Source organism: Oryctolagus cuniculus, chromosome 10 (genome assembly GCF_964237555.1).
Source record: "Oryctolagus cuniculus chromosome 10, mOryCun1.1, whole genome shotgun sequence".
NCBI lineage: Eukaryota > Metazoa > Chordata > Mammalia > Lagomorpha > Leporidae > Oryctolagus > Oryctolagus cuniculus.
In genome coordinates, this window is record NC_091441.1 from 44248314 (window position 1) to 44267684 (window position 19371).

The window sequence follows — 19371 nt, forward strand, 5'->3', positions numbered from 1 at the left end:
TACCTAATGTCAAAGTGGTACTTTTTTTTTAAGGAGTTGGGAAGTCACTTTGAAATGGAAGAAATTTTAGAAATAGACAAATTCCATTGATACTTATTGTTCAGCTGGAAGCTAATTTAAACATAATTTTTAATGTGGCTAAAATCAACTTTTTTTTTCTCTTAGAAGAGAGTTAGATAAACTCAACAATCTATTTAATCATTACTATACATCAATACAAAATGTTAATGTTAATATTGAGGAGCAAGAAGAGGAAGTGACTGAAGTAATAAAGGAAACAAAGTCATCAAGGAATGAAGTAGCTGCTTTATCCATTGCGGTGAGTTTTTCATACATAAAAGTAGGAAAAGATTTTAGTTATGAGCTGTGAATGGTAAATTTTCCTTCTGACAATCAGCAAATATTTAGTCAAGCTTCTACCAATGGTAATTTTCTGTTGCTGTATAGCAGACGGCCACATGCTTAGCAGCTTAAAACAGCACCCAGTTCTTATCTCACATTTCTCTGTGCAAAGCCTGGGCACAGCGTGAGTTGATCAATGGTTACTCTGTGCCAGGTCTTGCCAGGTGTCAGCAGCCCTGCATTTCTCTCTGCAGCCATCAGGGTCAGGGGGAATCTACTTCCAGGGTGTCGCTCCCCCTCTTCATGGAGGAACGACACAGGACCCTGCGCTGTTCTTTCGTCTGCTCGGCCCTCCCCGGGTTTGCTGCTGGTTCTTCCCGGGTTGGCTACTATCCCTTCCACCTCCGTGGAAGGGCAGTTCCCCCTGGCCACATTCCCCACTTCCGCAGGGGAGCGGCACACCGCCGGCCGGCTTTCTCGGGGGCTGCACGGGTTCCCTTAGATGTTCCCCATAGATGTTCCTGGTGCATGCCGTCTCTCTCCTCCTTTATAGTCCTCCTCCGCCAATCCTAACTCGGCTGCCCACACGCCGAGTACGCTGCTCTCCTCCAATCAGGAGCAAGTCCTACAGTTTATTAGTTGAACTGGAGGCAGCTGTGCGGAAGCTGTTTACTTCTCTCCCAGCGCCATATTGTGGGAGAGCAGATGCATAGAATAAGTCTTAATTCCAGTAACTCAGTCTAGTCCGGGTTGCTCCCCACACCAGGGTCCTTCAGTTGTGATAAAACTCACTTCCTGTAGTTTCCCAGCTGATATTCTTATTGCCTTGGTGGCTGTCCACACAGGATGTCTGGTATGGGAAGGTCCATGCCTTCTTCAGCTGCCGGTTCCATTTGTCTCTAAAACCAGCAATAGTGCGTGAGTCCTGATGCTTGGAACCACTGTGGCCTTCATGGAGTTGAAACTTTCTTCTTTTGTCTATGTCATTTACTGGATTTAAAGGAAATAATAAAATATTAAGAAAGATCAAGGTGGCATGTACCAATTCCATCTCACTAGTCCCAGTGATCAATTTCTGTTCAGAGTTGATCATAATGATAGGACTAAGAGCCAAAGGGAGCACATAAACAAGAATAGTGTCTGCAAATACTAGCTGATAGAATAAAAAAGGGAGAGAACGATCCAACATGGGAAGCAAGCTACACAGCAGACCCATAGAATGGCAGATGTCCTAAACAGCACTCTGACCTCAGAATCAGCCCTTAAGGCATGTGGATCTGGCTGAAAAGCCCATGAGAGTATTTCAGGCATGGAAAGCCAAGACACTCTGGAAAAAAAAAAAAAAAAAAAAACCTAAATGAAAGATCTCCGTGAGTGAGATCTCAGTGGAAAGAACGGGTCATCAAAGAAGGAGGTACCTTTCTCTGAAGGGAGGAGAGAACTTCCACTTTGACTACGACCTTGTCTAAATATGAACAGAGTCGGTGAACTCAAAAGGCTTCCATAGCCTTGGCAGCTCATCACAAGAGCCTAGGGTGATTATTGATGCCATAGACAGGAGTGTCAATTGATAAAGTCAACAACAGGAGTCACTGTGCACTTACTCCTCATGTAGGATCTGTGTCCTTAATGTGCTGTACATTGTGATTTAATGCTATAACTAGTACTCAAACAGTATTTTTCACTTTGTGTTTCTATGTGGGTGCAAACTGTTGAAATCTTTACTTATTATATGCTAAACTGATCTTCCGTATATAAAGAGAATTAAAATGAATCTTGATGTGAATGGAAGGGGAGAGGGAGCGGGAAAGGGGAGGATTGTGGGTGGGAGGGAAGTTATGGGGGGGGAGCCATCGTAATCCATAAGCTGTACTTTGGAAATTTATATTCATTAAATAAAAGTTTTTTAAAAAAAGAAAGATAAAATAGAACAGTAAAAGAAAAACTTATCCATTCCTGTGCCAATTTGTATTTCTATCTATAGTGAAAAAGATGCTCTTTTGTCATATTCTAAAGCCTCTTAATTGTATCTCATTATGGTTTATTAATCATTAGTTATTAATAGGAATAAGTATGCATTAATAGCTTTAGGAGGTTCATTTTCATTTCCTTTTGTACCCCCCCCAAAAAAAAAAACTGCTCATGAATTTCCCCCTGAATGTTGAGTGACTGCCTTTTGTTGATTTGCAGGCATTTGTTGTATACTAAACATTTTTGAACTACATACATTAAAAATTTCTTTATCTGGTTTATTTTCAATTCTTTATGATAACTTCTAATTAGGAAAAAATTTCAATTAAAAATAGTATAAGTGATAAGTACTTTCCTTTGAGCTTTGTGCTTTTCTGAACATGTTTAAGGAATTTGATATTATTGAAATTTGAAATTTTCTTTTTTTCTTTTTTTTTAAGGGAAATAGTTTATTGGGGGAAATCCAACAGACAGGTAGGAAGGGGTGAAGAAGGAAAAAAGAGAGAAGGAGAGTGTAAGAGAGAGACAGAGATCAGGAGACAGAGAGTAAGAGAGAGAGTGAAATTTTCTTTTATATTTATGTTTTTTAGATGAAAATATGTTTAGATTGCTCAAAATTAAGGATTTTTTCCTTAATTCTGTATTTTATTTAGAAGTTTGAAATAAATTTTTCCAAATGTTTGAATACATATTTCACATGACAAATATGGAAGCAACGTATAGATGAAATTTATGTATTGCTATGATATGAAGGGAAGTTCCAGTTATACATTTTTCTAACATACAAAAACAAATTATAAATGTAAATTGTAATATAATTGATTGCCACACCTTTCTTAATGTATAAACACTTACTGTTATCTTTATCACATATCAGGCTTCCATGTGTGTGTGGATCTCTTTTCCATTCACACTTGCCTGATCTACTGAGCAACTTATCACAATACTCCACGTCTGTGTATTTCAATAATGAATATTGATTATGCATTTGGATTAATTCTCCAATCTTATATTTCTTCATGGGTTCAGATCGTTCTTGACCCTTTCCACTCCATATAAATTTCAGCATTATCTTATTCATTTCCTTCAGATTTCTCTGGAAATATTATTGGCACTGAATTTATTTATGAATTGTTTGGAAAGAAATGAATCTTCTATGATAGGAACTTCCCAAATGTATCAATGATCTATCTTTCCCTTTACTTGTGTAATTTTTCTAAACTGTACCTTAGCCAGTTTTCTTGAAACTTTCTAGGAATTGAATCATCTTTGCCAAACCAGCCTGTGGTCGTTGTTAGAAATATTATCCTTGTATCTTTACTGATTTTAAAATTATTTTTAAACTTGATTTTAATGTAATTGATATGATTATAAATAGAAAAATATTTAAAGTTTATTAATGTTTAATCTGTGTCCTACTATATGGGCAATTCGCATAAATATTTCATTTGTAAAAGATATTTCCTCTGGTTTGAGAATACAATCTAATAATACTCATTTTGCAAGTGTGCAATCATGTTAATTTAAATGTTTTAAATTTCTGATTTATTTTCTGACTCATCATTGTGGAATTTTATTAGAATATCTATTAAAACAGTAAATTTTTCTATTTTTAACTTTTAAAGTTTTTATTTCATGTAATTTGGAACCATGCTTCTAGATAAGATTATCATATCTAAAATAAGGTAATTATGTTTAGAATTAATTTATATTCAAAATTAAGTTTTTATTTTTTTACAAATTTTAAATTTATAAGATATTGGAATATTTTGAATGCATATCTCACTTACGAAATCTGAAGCAAGTTTGACATCTTCAACTTCTTCCCGAATGGTTTAAGAACATGAAGACCCTTCCCCTGATGTATATTCTAGTTTCTACAATTATATGCCTCTTGTATCTACTAATTCCTTTACTAAGGTGATCTATTATTGTACTGTAATTTATACTATAAAGTTTTCTCTGTATTTATTTCCAGATTAGCATTTTCATGTAACTCTGTTATTTTCAAATCTTTTTAATGGGCACTATAATTTTCTTCTTACTAAACTGTACCTTCTATAAACCTTTGTACTGGTTTTTGATTTGAGATTTTTAAAGTAATGGAGAAAATAGGCACCTTGAATAAATATGATAATGAATTACACCTCTACAAAGGCTATGAACAAGGAGCCAGAAATAGGCAAGGCTGAAACATTAAACTGAAAAACCAACAGAAAGCACTAAACAAAGAAACAGTGGGCTGAAGTACTGGAGGAGAGTTGATGGGATCAATGAGTAATACAAAACTGACATTAAATAGGTAGTGATACTTACTAAGTCTCCTGTAGTTTGCCCTGTTTGTCTTTCCAGTCTGCTGTTGCTAATTCTATTTCTGTAATTCTGGTCTTGAGCTACAGGGAACAACTTGAAATGCATAAGTGCCTTCTTTCTTCCAGAAACTTCATGAATACTTCTCCCTCTGATTATAACATCTGTGTGTGACAGTTCATACATCAAATTCTATTATTGGCTAGCTGACACCTCTTGGTGTCTTTTAAGTTTACTTCTTTATTTGAAAGGCGGAGTGCTAAAGAGGGAGAGACAGAGAGAGATTTTTCTATCTGCCAATTCATTCTCCAAATGCCCACAAGATCCAGGGCAAAGCCAGGCCAGAGTCAGGAGGCTGAAACTCCATTTGGATCTCCTACACTGGTGGCAGGAAACCAAATATTTGGGACACCCTCTGCTGCCTCCCAGGATGTGTTAGCAGGAAGTTTGATCCAAAGCAGAGTTCAGCACTCAAAACCAGGCAGCCTGATATGGTATGTGGGCATCCCCAGCAGGCTCAGCCTGCTGCATGCCTACCGCTGAGTGTTTTTGTTTTAAAAGTCATCTTGAAAGGAGGGAAATTTTTGGTGAAATCATCTCTCAACATTTTTCTGTATGCTTTGAACTCTAGTTCTAGTTCATGTTTACTTCTATACTCATACTTGTAAAGCCCTATAGAAATCAATAATTTCTTCTTTTGGGACTGTAAGATTTTAAGGGAAGGAGGTACAATGTAATTTTTGTTTTATCTATGTACAATATGTCCAGTGCCTGTCCCATATTAGCTTGTTGAATGACTAAGAGAACCAATGAATAAATTGAAAACAGGAAAGAAAGAGGGAAGGGAAGGAGGGAAGCTAGAGGAAGGGAAGGAGGGAGAAAAAGAGAAGAAGAAATGGGGATTAAAATAATTGTTAACTGTGAGCCTGGAAAGAACTTCATGAAACAGAGCATGGAGTGTAGCTGTTCACATAAATCTTGATAATTTTAAGGAATGTATGGAGCTTTCTGAAATGTATAATTCCTCACCAGGGACTGTTATAAGCATCAGCATATTGTAGTACAATTAGTATAAATTTTTAAAATATTGTATGGTGTTTCCAAATAATTATGAATCTCAATTTTGTAATCATGATAAAATTTGTCATTAATAAAAGTAGCTCCATTAATAAAATATTACCAAAGAGGGACATTTTATTCACTGAATATAGAATCTTTTTTTAAAAAAAGTTTTTATCATCTCTGAAATGGCAAATCTGACCCTGCTTTATTTGATGTTGTAATAAAATGTTATTTTGATGGGAAGTGTGAATATGTGAGTTAGTAATATTTTTCAATTATGGAAATCATTAGAGGACTATAATACTTTCTTGGAAATATGAGAACATGATGAAGTTTAGATATATTAATTTTTTCTGCAATTTGCTCGTTATAAAAACCTTTAAGCTAGATTTTCTAGGAGCACATGTTAAACACTCAATTAAAAGCAATGATATGCATTATTGCTACACATTATTTTTTGCTATGCAATTGAAACTCCTAGTTTAAGAGAAAAAGAAAGATTTGTGTTGCCTAAATGTACATACAACATAACTGGTTTTTATAAGCACAAAGATATTGTGCATCCTGTTAACAATCTTCATGTCATTAACATATACTTTCGCCAATTTGTGGTGTGATTGTATCTATGAAAACACATATTTCGTTTTTCATGTCTACAGTGACTTTTGTATGCCAGAAAACATCTTGAAATTGGTACATACTTTAAGACAACATTACGATCAACTTCTTTTCATATCTAAAATTTCCTAGTAAATCCATTCTCATCTTTATTCTCCCATAGTTAGATTTTTTTAAAAAAAAATTCTATTATCTGCAACTCTTTTTTTTAATATAAACAAAAAGCCATCTAAAGTTTATCATTTAGAAGAAAATAAAAAGAACTCTTAAGGATTTAGAATTATTTGTGATTTTCATATATTATTGAACAATGACAAAGGTATACAATAATTTTTGGGAATTCAATTTATAGATAACTTGTAAATAACTGAGTCCTTTTTGCACATAAAATGATTTTATAATTTTTGATATTCTTGTTAGTAAAAAGCTAATTTTTATCACTGTTATTGGTCTATAAACTATGTAGTATGAATCCAAATATGACAATATGCTCATTCAACTATGCCTTTTCGTTCATGCTTTCTACCTCAAGATTCAAATTAAGCAATTTCCTTATTTGAAGTAGGGGAATTAGAAATTACTGTTAATACTACTAATATACCAAGGAAGAAACAAGTCTAGAGGAGCAGAATGATTTTCTCAGACATGCATGAATTGGTAGACCCAAAATACAACCGAATGCTTTGGCCTATGAAAATAAAGCTACTTTCTTGCATGATATTCGATGTGCTTTATGGATAAAATGTGATAGCATGCATAAAATTATATTTTTCTGATTTTAAAAATATTTTGTATAATGAAAATATTTAATTCAATAAAAGTAAACCTTTCAAAAGTTTATATATATATATATATATTTGAGAAACTTAATTGTCTTTGAAGAAGAACCTAAGAATGATACAACTTGTGTGAGCACTTAGACATAACTATAGCTTATGAGACATAAGAATATTCTCCATCTAATATACTAAAATAAAGTAAATTTCTCAGAACAAGTTTTACCATTTACTCTTATAATTCAACTTTAAGAAGACAGGGGTCCTACAAGGGAAGTTAGTGTACATTGACTCCTGTTAATTTAACAACACTCTTATTTATGACTTCAGTCATCACCCAAGGCTCTTGACATGAGCTTCCAAGGTTATGGAAGTCTTTTGAATCCACAAACTCCTTCCATATTTAGACAAGGCTATATGCAAAGTGGAAGTTCTCTCTTCCCTTTAGAGAAAAGTACATCCTTCTTTCATGGCCTCTTCTTTCCACTAGGCTCTCACTCACAGAGATCCTTCATGTAGAACACTTTTTTCCACAATGTCTTGACTTTCCATGCCTAAGATGCTCTCATGGGCTTTTCAGCCACACCAGAATGCCTTAAGGGCTGACTCTAAGGTCAGAGTGCTACTTAAGGTGATTGTCATTCAAGTGTCTGCTGTATGGAATGCTTCCCAGGTTGGTGCATTCACTCCTTTTCTATTATTACCAAACCCCTAGTCTTATTTATATGATCACTTTATTGCTTAATCGTATCTATATGATCACTTTAACATTTGAAATGCTCTTTTACCACCCAGCTTAAGGGGATTTGGGGTCCCACAGAACGTTTTTAAACTCTACCCTTAGAAGGAAGTCAGTAGGAATGTATGCAGAACTATATAGTTTACAGTTACAAACTTCACACATTTCACAATTACAAGAAATGATGGTTCTTCCCATTGTGCTCACCCTGCCACCCACAATCCCACCCCCTTCTTCCTCCCTCTCTTAGTCCCACTCTATTGTTTACTAAGATCGATATTCAATTAACTTTATACACATATATTATTTCTTATGTTGAGTAAAGTGTTCAACAGATACATAAAAAAACACTGTGCCTCAACAGTCAGGACAAGGGCTGTTCAAAGTCATTGCTTCTCAAAGTGTCAATTATACTTTTACAGAATGCCTTTTAAGTGCTCTATTAGTTATCATAGGTCAGGGAGAACATTTGGCATTTGTCCCTTTGGGGCTGGCTTATTTCACTAAGTATGATGTTTTCCAGTTTCACCAATTTTGTTGCAAATGACCAAATTTGTTTTTCAGTGGTTTTATTTAACCACTGTGTAGTATTCCATAGTGTACATATACTGTAATTTCTTTATCCAGTCTTCAGTTGATGGGCATTTGGGTTGATTCCATGTCTCAGCTATAGTGAATTGAGGTGAAATAATCATGGGGGTATAGATAACTCTTTCATATGCTGATTTCATTTCCTTTGGGTAAATTCCCAGGAGTGGGATGGCTGGGTCACATGGTAGGTCTATATTCAGATTTCTGCATTATCTCCTCCATACTGCCTTCCACAGTGGTTCCACCAGTTTAAATTCCCACCAACAGTGGATTATGGTACCCCCTTTCCCCCTATCCTCACCAACATTTGTTGTTTGTTGATTTCCACATGAAAGCTATTCTAATTGATTGCCTGTACCTCTAGTGATTTTTCCAGGAACTCTTTGCCTGTGGCAATGTCTTGCAGGGTTTCCCCAATACTTTCTAACAAGTTGATGGTATCAGGTCCTACATTTAAGCCATTAATCCATTTTGAGTTTGTGTGTGTGTGTGTGTGTGTGTGTAAAGTACAGATCTTGCCTCAAACTTCTGAATGTGGAGATCCAGTTTTCCAGCTCCATTAGTTGAAGAAACAATCCTTGTTACAGGTATTGATTTTGGATCTTTTGTTAAGATAAATTGGTAGTGGATACATGGATTGATTTCTGGGTTTCATTGGTCTATCCATCTGTTTTTGTACCAGTACCAGGCAGTTTGATTATAACTGCCATGTAGTATGTCTTGAAACCTTGTATTGTGATGCCTCCTGCTTTGTTGATGTTGTACAAATCTGCTTTAGCTATTTAGGCTCTCCTGTGTTCCCATATGAATTTAAGCATCATTTTTTTATGTCTGAGAAAAATGTCCTTGATATTTTGATGGGTATCACATTGAATCTGTAGATTGCTTTTGTTAGAATGGACATTTTGATGATGTTAATTCATCCAATAAATGAAAATGGAAGAACTTCTTCTATTTCTTTAATGTTTTATGATTTTCATTATAGAGATCTTTGACACCATTGGTTAAATTTATTCTGAGTTATTTGATTTTTTTGGCAGCTACTGCGAATGAGATTGATCTTAGGAGTCCTTGCTCCACCATGGCATTGTTTGTGTATACAAAGACTGTTGATACTTGTGTGATTTTATATCCTGCTACTTTACCAAACTCTTCTATGAGTTTCCATTGTCTCTTTGTGGCATCTTTTACATATCCTATATATAGAATCATGTCATCTGCAAATAGGGGTAGAATGACTTCCTCCTCCCTAATTTGTATCCCTTTCATTTCTTTTTCTTGCCTATGGGCTCTGTTTAAAGCTTCCAGGATTATATTGAATAGCAATGGTGAAAGTTGGCATCCTGTCTTCCAACTTTTCCCCATCCAATAGGATGCTGGCCATGCACTTGCCATATAATACCTTGATTGGGTTGAGGAATGTTCTTTCTATACCCAATTTTTTAAAAGTTTTTATCATGAAAGGGTATTATATGTTATCAAATGCTTTCTCTCTGTCTATTGAGATAATGATACAGTTTTTTCCTACAATTTGTTAATGTGATATATCATATTGATTGATTTGCAAATGTTGAACCAACCCTGCATTACAGGGATAAATCCCACTTAGACCAGGTGAATAATCATTCTGATGTATTGTTGGATTTGATTGGCTAGTATTTTTTTTAACTTTTATTTAATGAATATAAATTTCCAAAGTACGATTTATGGATTACAATGGCTTCCCCCCATACTGTCCCTCCCACCCACAACCCTCCCCTTTCCCACTCCCTCTCCCCTTCCATTTACATCAAGATACATTTTTGATTATCTTAATATACAGAAGATCAGCTTAGTATACATTAAGTAAGGATTTCAGCAGTTTGCTCCCACACAGAAACATAAAGTGAAAAATAATAGATGATTTTTTTAAATGATGATGAAATCAGATCAGACCTATTGTCATGTTTAATCCCAGTGAGAGTCAAGTTGGGAGTTGATAATTTATTTTTTTTTTTTGTTACAAAGGATCAGTTTAGTATGCATTAAGTAAAGATTTCAACAGTTTGCACCCCCATAGAAACACAAAGTGAAATATATTGTTTGAGTACTCGTTATAGCATTAAATCTCAATGCACAGCACATTAAGGAGAGAGATCCTACATAAGGATTAAGTGCACAGTGACTCCTGTTGTTGACTTTACCAATTGACACTCCTGTCTATGGCATCAGTAATCTCCCTATGCTCCAGTCATGAGTTTCCAAGGCTATGGAAGCCCTCTGAGTTCTCCGACTCTTATCTTGTTTAGACAAGGTCATAGTCAAAGTAGAAGTTCTCTCCTCCCTTCAGAGAAAGGTACCTCCTTCTTTGAAGACCTGTTCTTTCCACTGGGATCTCACTCGCAGAGATCTTTTGCCAGAGTGTCTTGGCTTTCCATGCCTGAAATACTCTCATGGGCTTTTCAGCCAGATCCGAATGCCTTTAGGGCTGATTCTGAGGCCAGAGTGCTATTTAGGACATCTGCCATTCTGTGAGTCTGCTGAGTATCTCACTTCCCATGTTGGATCACTCTCCCCTTTATTTATTCTATCGGTTAGTGTTAGCAGGTACTAGACTTGTTTATATGCTCCCTTTGACTCTTAGTCCTTTCATTATGATCAATTGTGAACTGAAATTGATCACTGGGACTAGTGAGATGGCATTGGTACATGCCACCTTGATGGGATTAAATTGGAGTCCCCTGGTATGTTTCTAACTCTACCATTTGGGGCAAGTCAGCTTGAGCATGTCCCAAATTATACATCTCTTCCCTCTCTTATTCCCACTCTTATGTTTAACAGGGATCACATTTCAGTTAATTTTCAACACTTAAGAATAACTGTGTATTAATTACAGAATTAAACCAGTCATATTAAGTAGAACAGACAAAAAAACTACTAAGAGGGATAATGTATTAAGTTGTTCATTAACAGTCAGGGCTATGCTGATCAAGTCACCTTTTCCCATAGTGTCCATTTCACTTCAACAGGTTTCCCCTTTGGTGTTCAGTCAGTTGTCACCGATCAGGGAGAACATATGGTATTTGTCCCTTTGGGACAGGCTTATTTCACTCAGCATGATGTGTTCCAGATTCCTCCACTTTGTTGCAAATGACTGGATTTCATTGTTTCTTACTGAGGTATAGTATTCTAAAGAATACATATCCCATAATTTCTTTATCCAGTCTACCGTTGATGGGCATTTAGGTTGGTTCCAGGTCTTAGCTATTTTGAATTGAGCTGCAATAAACATTAGGGTGCAGACTGCTTTTTTGTTTGCCAATTTAAATTCCTTTGGGTAAATTCCAAGGAGTGGGATGGCTGGGTCGAACAGTAGGGTTATCTTCAGGTTTCTGAGGAATCTCCAGACTGACTTCCATAGTGGCTTGACCAGTTTGCATTCCCACCAACAGTGGGTTAGTGTCCCTTTTCCCCCACATCCTCGCCAGCATCTGTTGTTGGTAGATTTCTGCATGTGAGCCATTCTAACCGGGGTGAGGTGAAACCTCATTGTGGTTTTGATTTGCATTTCCCTGATTGCTAATGACCTTGAACATTTTTTCATGTGCCTGTTGGCCATTTGGATTTCCTCTTTTGAAAAATGTCTATTGAGGTCCTTGGCCCATTTCTTAAGTGGGTTGTTGGTTTTGTTTTTGTGTAGTTTCTTGATCTCTTTGTAGATTCTGGTTATTAACCCTTTATCTGTTGCATAGTTTGCAAATATTTTTTCCCATTCTGTCGGTTGTCTCTTCACTCTCCTGACTGTTTCTTTTGCAGTACAGAAACTTCTCAATTTGATGCAATCCCAATAGTTAATTTTGGCTTTGACTGCCTGTGCCTCCCGGGTCTTTTCCAGAAGTTCTTTGCCTGTGCCAATATCTTGAAGGGTTTCTCCAATGTTCTCTAGTACCTTGATGGTGTCAGGTCGTAGATTTAGGTCTTTAATCCATGTTGAGTGGATTTTTGTGTAAGGTGTAAGGTAGGGGTCTTGCTTCATGATTCTGCACGTGGAACTCCAATTTTCCCAGCACCATTTATTGAATAGACTGTCCTTGCTCCAGGAATTAGTTTTAGACCCTTGATCAAATATAAGTTAGCTGTAGATGTTTGGGTTGATTTCTGGTGTTTCAATTCTGTTCCATTGGTCTATCCATCTGTTTCTGTTAATGTGGTGTATCACATTGATTGTCTTGCGCACATTAAACCATCCCTGCATACCAGGGATAAATCCCACTTGGTCTGGGTGGATGATCTTTCTGATGTGTTGTTGCATTCTATTGGCAAGAATTTTATTGAGGATTTTTGCATCTATGTTCATCAGGGATATTGGTCTGTAATTCTCTTTCAGTGCTGCATCTTTTTCCAGCTTAGGAATTAAGGTGATGCTGGCTTCATAGAAAGAATTTGGGAGGATTCCCTCTTCTTCGATTGTTCTGAATTGGAGTTAGTTCTTCTTTAAATGTCTGGTAGAATTCAGCAGTGAATCCATCTGGTCCTGGGCTTTTCTTTGTTGGAAGGGCCTTTATTACTGTTTCAATTTCTGTCTCAGTTATGGGTCTGTTTAGGTTTTCTATGTCTTCTTGGTTCAATTTAGGTAGGTTGCATGTGTCCAGGAATCTATCCATTTCTGATAGGTTTCCCTGTTTGCTGGCATACAAGTCCTTGTAGTAATTTCTGATGATTCTTTTTATTTCTGTGGTGTCTATTGTTACATTTCCTTTTTCATCTCTGATTTTATTGATTTGGGTCTTTTCTCCTCTTTTTTTAGTTAGTTTGGCCAATGGGGTGTCAATTTTGTTTATTTTTTCAAAAAACCAGCTCCTCGTTTGGCTGATTTTTTGGAATGTTTTTCTTGATTCAATCCTGTTGATTTCTTCTCTGATTTTAATTATTTCTCTTCTCCTACTAGATTTGGGTCTGGTTTGCTGTAGGTTTTCTAGATCCTTGAGGTGAATTGAAAGCTCATCTATTTGGTGCCTTTCCAATTTCTTGATGTAGGCACCTATTGATATAAACTTTCCTCTTAACACTGCTTTTGCTGCGTCCCATAAGTTTTGGTATGTTGTGCTGTTATCCTCATTTACTTCCAGAAAGTTTTTGATTTCTCTTTTGATTTCTTCTATGACCCATTGTTCATTCAGGAGCATGTTGTTCAATCTCCATGTGTTTGCATATGCTCTAGGGATTCCTGAGTTGCTAATTTCCAACTTCATTCCTTTATGGTCTGAGAAGCTTCATGGTATGATTCTAATTCTTTTGAATTTGCTGACACTTGCTTTATGGCCTAGTATGTGGTCAATCCTAGAGAAGGTTCCATGTACTGCTGAGAAGAATGTAAAATCTTTAGCTGTAGGATTGAAAGTTCTGTATATATCTGTTAGATCCATTTGGGCTATAGTGTCATTTAAATCTACTGTATCCTTGTTGATCTTCTGTCCTATTGATCTGTCTATTTCTGAGAGTGGAGTATTGAAGTCCCCCAGTACTATTGTATTGGGGTCTAAGTCTCCCTTTAAGTCCGTTAACAAATCTTTTAGATAAACCGGTGCCCTGTAGTTAGGTGCATATACATTGATAATTGTTATATCTTCCTGTTGAATTGATCCCTTAATCATTATGTAGTGTCCCTCTTTGTCTCTCTTAACGGTTTTTGTGGTAAAGTTTATGTTGTCTGATATTAAGATGGCTACGCCCGCTCTTTTTTCATTTCTGTTGGCATGGTATATCTTTTTCCAGCCTTTCACTTTCAGTCTGTATGGATCTTTGTTGGAAAGATGTGTTTCTTGTAAGCAGCAAATAGATGGGTTTTGTTCCTTAACCCAATCAGCCAATCGGTGTCTTTTAACTGGACAGTTCAGGCCATTCATGTTCAATGTGACTAATGATAAGTGGTAACTTTGCCCTGCTATTTGCCAAAGATAAATTCTAATATATGCTTTGAATTCCCTGTGATCTTTTGCTGTGAGGTTTCCTTCCTTGGTTTCCTTCCTTTACCTTCTTTCATATTGATGACCGTGTTTCTGTGTTTCTGTGTGTAACACATCTTTAAGCATCTTTTGCAGGGCTGGACGAGTGGTAACAAATTCTTTCAATTTCTGTTTGCTATGAAAAGTCTTTATTTCACCTTCATTCACAAATGATAGCTTTGCAGGATATAATATTCTGGGCTGGCAGTTGTTCTCTCTTAGTACCTGGGCTATATCTCGCCATTCCCTCCTAGCTTGTAGAGTTTCTGATGAGAAGTCAGCTGTGAGTCTGATTGGAGATCCTCTGAGAGTAATCTGACATTTCTCTCTTGCACATTTTAGGATCTTTTCTTTATGTTTCACTGTGGAGAATTTAATTACAACGTGTCGTGGTGAGGATCTCTTTTGGTCGTGTTTATTAGGGGTTCTGTGAGCTTCCTGTACTAGGATTTCTCTGTCCTTCTCCAAACCTGGGAAATTTTCTGCTAATATCTCACTAAAAAGGCCTTCTAATCCTTTCTCCCTCTCCATGCCTTCAGGAACTCCTAGAACCCGAATGTTGGATTTTTTAATAGTATCCTGAAGATTCCCGACAATATGTTTTAGATTTCTAATTTCCTCTTCTTTTCTTTGGTCTGACTGTATCCTTTCCTGTTCTCTGTCTTCTAAGTCCGATATTCTCTCTTCTGCTTCACCCATTGTGTTTGTAAGGCTCTCTATTGTGTTTTTCATTTGATCTATTGAATTCTTCACTTCAGTCACTATCACAGTTTCCTGTTGTACTAGTTGTTTCGTTTCATTTTGATTCCTCCTTAATATTTCATTTTCACGAGAGAGATTTTCTATCTTGTCCATTAAGGATTTCTGTAGTTCAAGAATTTGTTTTTGAGAACTTCTTAATGTTCTTATCAATTTTTTGAGATCTGCTTCTTGCATTTCTTCTATGTCATCATCTTCATAATCTTGAATTGGGGTGTCTTTTTCATTTGAGGGCGTCATGGTGACTTCCTTGTTTTTATTACCTCGGTTTTTGCGTTTGTTATTTGGCATATTGGAGATATTTGGTTTCTTCACTTTGGTGCTTTTTTCTTGTTATACTATGACTCTAGATTAAGTGGACTATCTGTTTTTGATGGAGCCTTAGGGCTTGAGATGGGTGTGGCCTGAGAGCTCTGTTTGGTGTGCCAAAGGTGACACTCCCAGGTTAGGCGTGGTAAACCTCTCTCTCTCTCTCTTTCTTTCTTTCTTTTTTTTTCTTTTTTTTTTTTTTTTTTTTTTTTTTTGATTCAAAAGGGAAGTAATTCTGCACAGCTGAACGAAGTTGGAGGTATATATACCCACAGGAGCCAGAGATCGGAAGCTCTTTCCCAAGGACCACACAGGGAATCTGTTCGGCCCTCAGAGTGGGCTCAAATTCTCCTTCAGTCTCCCACTGGATTGCCAAAGTTACGGAATTGTAGCGTCTCTGGAGAGTGCTCACGTGAATTCCGTGAGTTCTCTCCCCCACCATCTCTTTTTTCACAGTCTCAGTTCAGTAGCACCACAAATTTACTAGGTCCTAATCTCCTGTTAATTTGCCCCACCCAGAGTCAGGTTTTTCTGCTAGGCTCAGGGCCTGTGCAGACCTGAGGTTGCTCTGCTTATGACGTATGTCCAAGATGGCGCCTGCTCTTTGTCTTGCTCGCCCTTGAGAGGTGAGTGGAGAGAGAGAAACCCGTGTCCGTACCAGTCACCTTTTTTTTTCTTTTCTCTCTCTCTCTTCCAGTTAGCCTGGTGAACTTCCCCCTCCTCCCCGGGGGTCGTTCCCTCTAGTCTCCTCTCTCCGCTTGCCTGCCGATGTCTCGGGCTATTGAGGTTCGGCTCACCTCGTGTTCCAGCACTGGTGTGTTGAGTCTGCTGCTGGTGTCCCGAACTGTGGGCTCCCACGCTCTCCATGCAGGTCGGCTGTGAATCATGCATTCCGGAAGAGTTTCTTCTGCTGTTTCCTCCCCTACTCTTCCTTGAACCTGCAGTATCTCCACTTTTATTAAACTATCTCTCCCCGGACTATCAGTGTGCTCCCTTCCTATTCCGCCATCTTGCCTCCTCCTTCGATTGTCTAGTATTTTGAAGATTTTTGCCTCTATGTTCTTCAGGAAAATTGGTCTGTAATTCTCTTTCTCTATTGTACCATTTTCAGGTTTAGGGATTAAGGTGATGCTGGATTCATAGAATTTGGGAAGATTCCCTCAGTTTGAATTGGTTTGAAAAGCTTGAGAGAAATTGGAGTTAGTTCATCTTTAAATGTCTGGTAGAATTCAGCAATGAAGCCATCCAGTTCTGGGCTTTATTTGTTGTGAGGGTCTTTACTACTGATTCAATTTCCATCTTGGTTACTGGTCTATTTAGATATTCTGTGTCTTCATGGCTCCATTTATGTAGGTTTCATGAGTCCAGGAATCTACCCATTTCTTGTAGGTGTCCTGGTTTGTTGGCATACAACTCTTTGTAGTAATTTCTGATGATACTTGTTTCTGTGGTGTCTGTTAGATTTACTTTTTCATCTCTAATTTTATTAGTTTGGGTCTTCTCCCTGCTTATTTTTGGTTAGTTGGGACAAGGGTATGTCAATTTTGTTTATTTTTTTAAAGAACCATCTCTTCATTTTGCTGATCTTTTGTATTTTTTGGTTTCAATTTTGTTTATTCTTCTCAAATTTTATTTCTTTTTTTCCAATACTTTTGGGTTTGATTTGCTGTTGGATTTTCTACGTCTTTGAGATACATTGATAGCTCATTTATTTGGTGCCTTTCCAATTTCTTGATGTAGGCACCAAATTGCTATAAAATTTCCTCTTACGACTGCTTTTACTGTATCCCATAAGTTTCAATATGTATTATTGTTATCTTTATTTCTTTCCAGAAATTTTTAGATTTCTCTTTTGATTTCTTCTATGACCCACTGTTCATTCAGGAGCATGTTGTTCAATTTCTGTATGTTTGTGAATTTCTAGAGTTTCCTGAGTTGTTGATTTCCAATTTCATTCCATTGTGGTCAGAGAAGATGCATGGTATGATTTTGATTTTTTTTTTTATTTTGCTGAAACTAGCTTTATAGCCTAGCATGTAATCAATCCTAGAGTAAATTCCATGCATACTGGTGAGAAGAATCTGTATTCTAGGGCTGTAGGATGGAAAGTTCTAAAGATATTTGTTAGGTCCATTTGGTCTATAAATTTTTTTGACAGGCAGAGTGGACAGTGAGAGAGGGAGACAAAGGGAAAGGTCTGTCTTTTCTGTTAATTCACCCCTCGATGGCTGCTGCAGCTGCTGTACTGCAGCCAGTGCGGTGCACTGATCCGAAGCCAGGAGCCAGGAGCCAGGAGCCAGGTGCTTCTCCTGGTCTCCCATGGGGTGCAGGGCCCAAGCACCTGGGCCATCCTCCACTGCACTTCCAGGTCACAGCAGAGAACTGGACTGGAAGAGGAGCAACCGGGACAGAATCCGGCACCCCCACCAGGACTAGAACCCTGGGGATGCCGGTGCCGCACGTGGAGGATTAGCCTATTGAGCCATGGTGCCGGCCTTAGTCTATAATGTTGTTCCTTGAAATTTTCTGTCTTATTGATCTTTCCATTCCTGAAAGTGGGGTATTAAAGTTCCCTATATCCTGTGTACTTGAGTCTGTGTCTCCTTTTAGAGCCCTTAACATCTCTTTTAATTAGCCAGCTACCCTGTAATGAGGTGCATTTATGTTTATAATAGTCATTTCTTCCTGTTGAATTGATCCCTTAATCATTCAATAGTACCCTTATTTGTCTCTTTTGAACATTTTTATGTTAAAGTCTATTTTGTCTGATATAGGATGGCTACACTAGCTCTTTTTTGGTTTCTATTAACATAGAATTTCATTTTCCATCCTTTCACTCTCAGTCTGTGAACACCTTTCTTGGTGACATGTATTTCTTGTAGGCAGCAAATAGATGGTTTTTGTTTTAATCCATTCAGCTATTCTGTGTGTCTTTGAACTGGAAAGTTGAGGCCATTTGCATTCAAGGTGACTATTGAAAAGTAATTACTTTACCCTGTCATTTTTCCATAATTATTACGATGTTTTACTTTGGGTTTACTTTGTACTTTTACTGGGATATTTTTTGCCTTTGCCTTATTTTGTAGTTATGACTATGTTTCTGTATGTAGCACATTCTTTTTCTTTTCTTTTTTTTTTATTTTTTTTTTTTGACAGGCAGAGTGGACAGTGAGAGAGAGAGACAGAGAGAAAGGTCTTCCTTTGCCGTTGGTTCACCCTCCAATGGCCGCCGCAGCCGGTGCTCTGCGACCGGTGCACCGCGCTGATCCGATGGCAGGAGCCAGGAGCCAGGTGCTTTTCCTGGTCTCCCATGGGGTGCAGGGCCCAAGCACCTGGGCCATCCTCCACTGCACTCCCTGGCCACAGCAGAGGGCTGGCCTGGAAGAGGGGCAACGGGGACAGAATCCGGCACCCCGACCGGGACTAGAACCCGGTGTGCCGGCGCCGCTAGGCGGAGGATTAGCCTAGTGAGCCGTGGCGCAGGCCTATGTAGCACATTCTTAAGCATCTTTTATGAGGCTGGATGGATGGTGACAAATTCAATTTGTTTCTTATGTGTCGCTCCCCCTCTTTGTGGAGGAACGACACAGGACCCTGCGCTGTTCTTTCGTCTGCTCGGCCCTTCCCGGGTTTGCTGCTGGTTCTTCCTGGGTTGGCTGCCATCCCTTCCACCTCCGTGGAAGGGCGGTTCCCCCTGCCACTTTTCTCCACTTCCGTGGGGGAGCGGTACACCGCCGGCCGGCTCTCTCAGGGGCTGCACAGGTGTTCCTTCAGATAGATGTTCCCCTTAGATGTTCCTGATGCATGTTGTCTCTCTCCTCCTTTATAGTCCTCTTCCACCAATCCCAACTCTGCTACCCACACGCTGAGTACGCTGCTCTCCTCCAATCAGGAGCAGGTCCTACAGTTT

At 37.9% G+C, this 19371-nt stretch overlaps 1 protein-coding gene across 9 annotated transcripts in view; it reads left to right on the forward strand.

Moving 5' to 3' along the window:
• Nucleotides 1-19371, forward strand: part of CCDC178 (coiled-coil domain containing 178) — a 604881-nt gene that overhangs the window by 123328 nt on the left and 462182 nt on the right. For all 9 annotated transcript variants that reach the window (XR_011379371.1, XR_011379370.1, XR_011379372.1 and 6 more), the window contains exon 11: nucleotides 166-319. Coding sequence is in view for 6 of the 9 variants with exons in the window: in XM_051851309.2 (XP_051707269.2) it covers nucleotides 166-319 (154 nt within the window). In the remaining 3 variants the exon portion in view is untranslated. The remainder of the gene's footprint in view (nucleotides 1-165; nucleotides 320-19371) is intronic.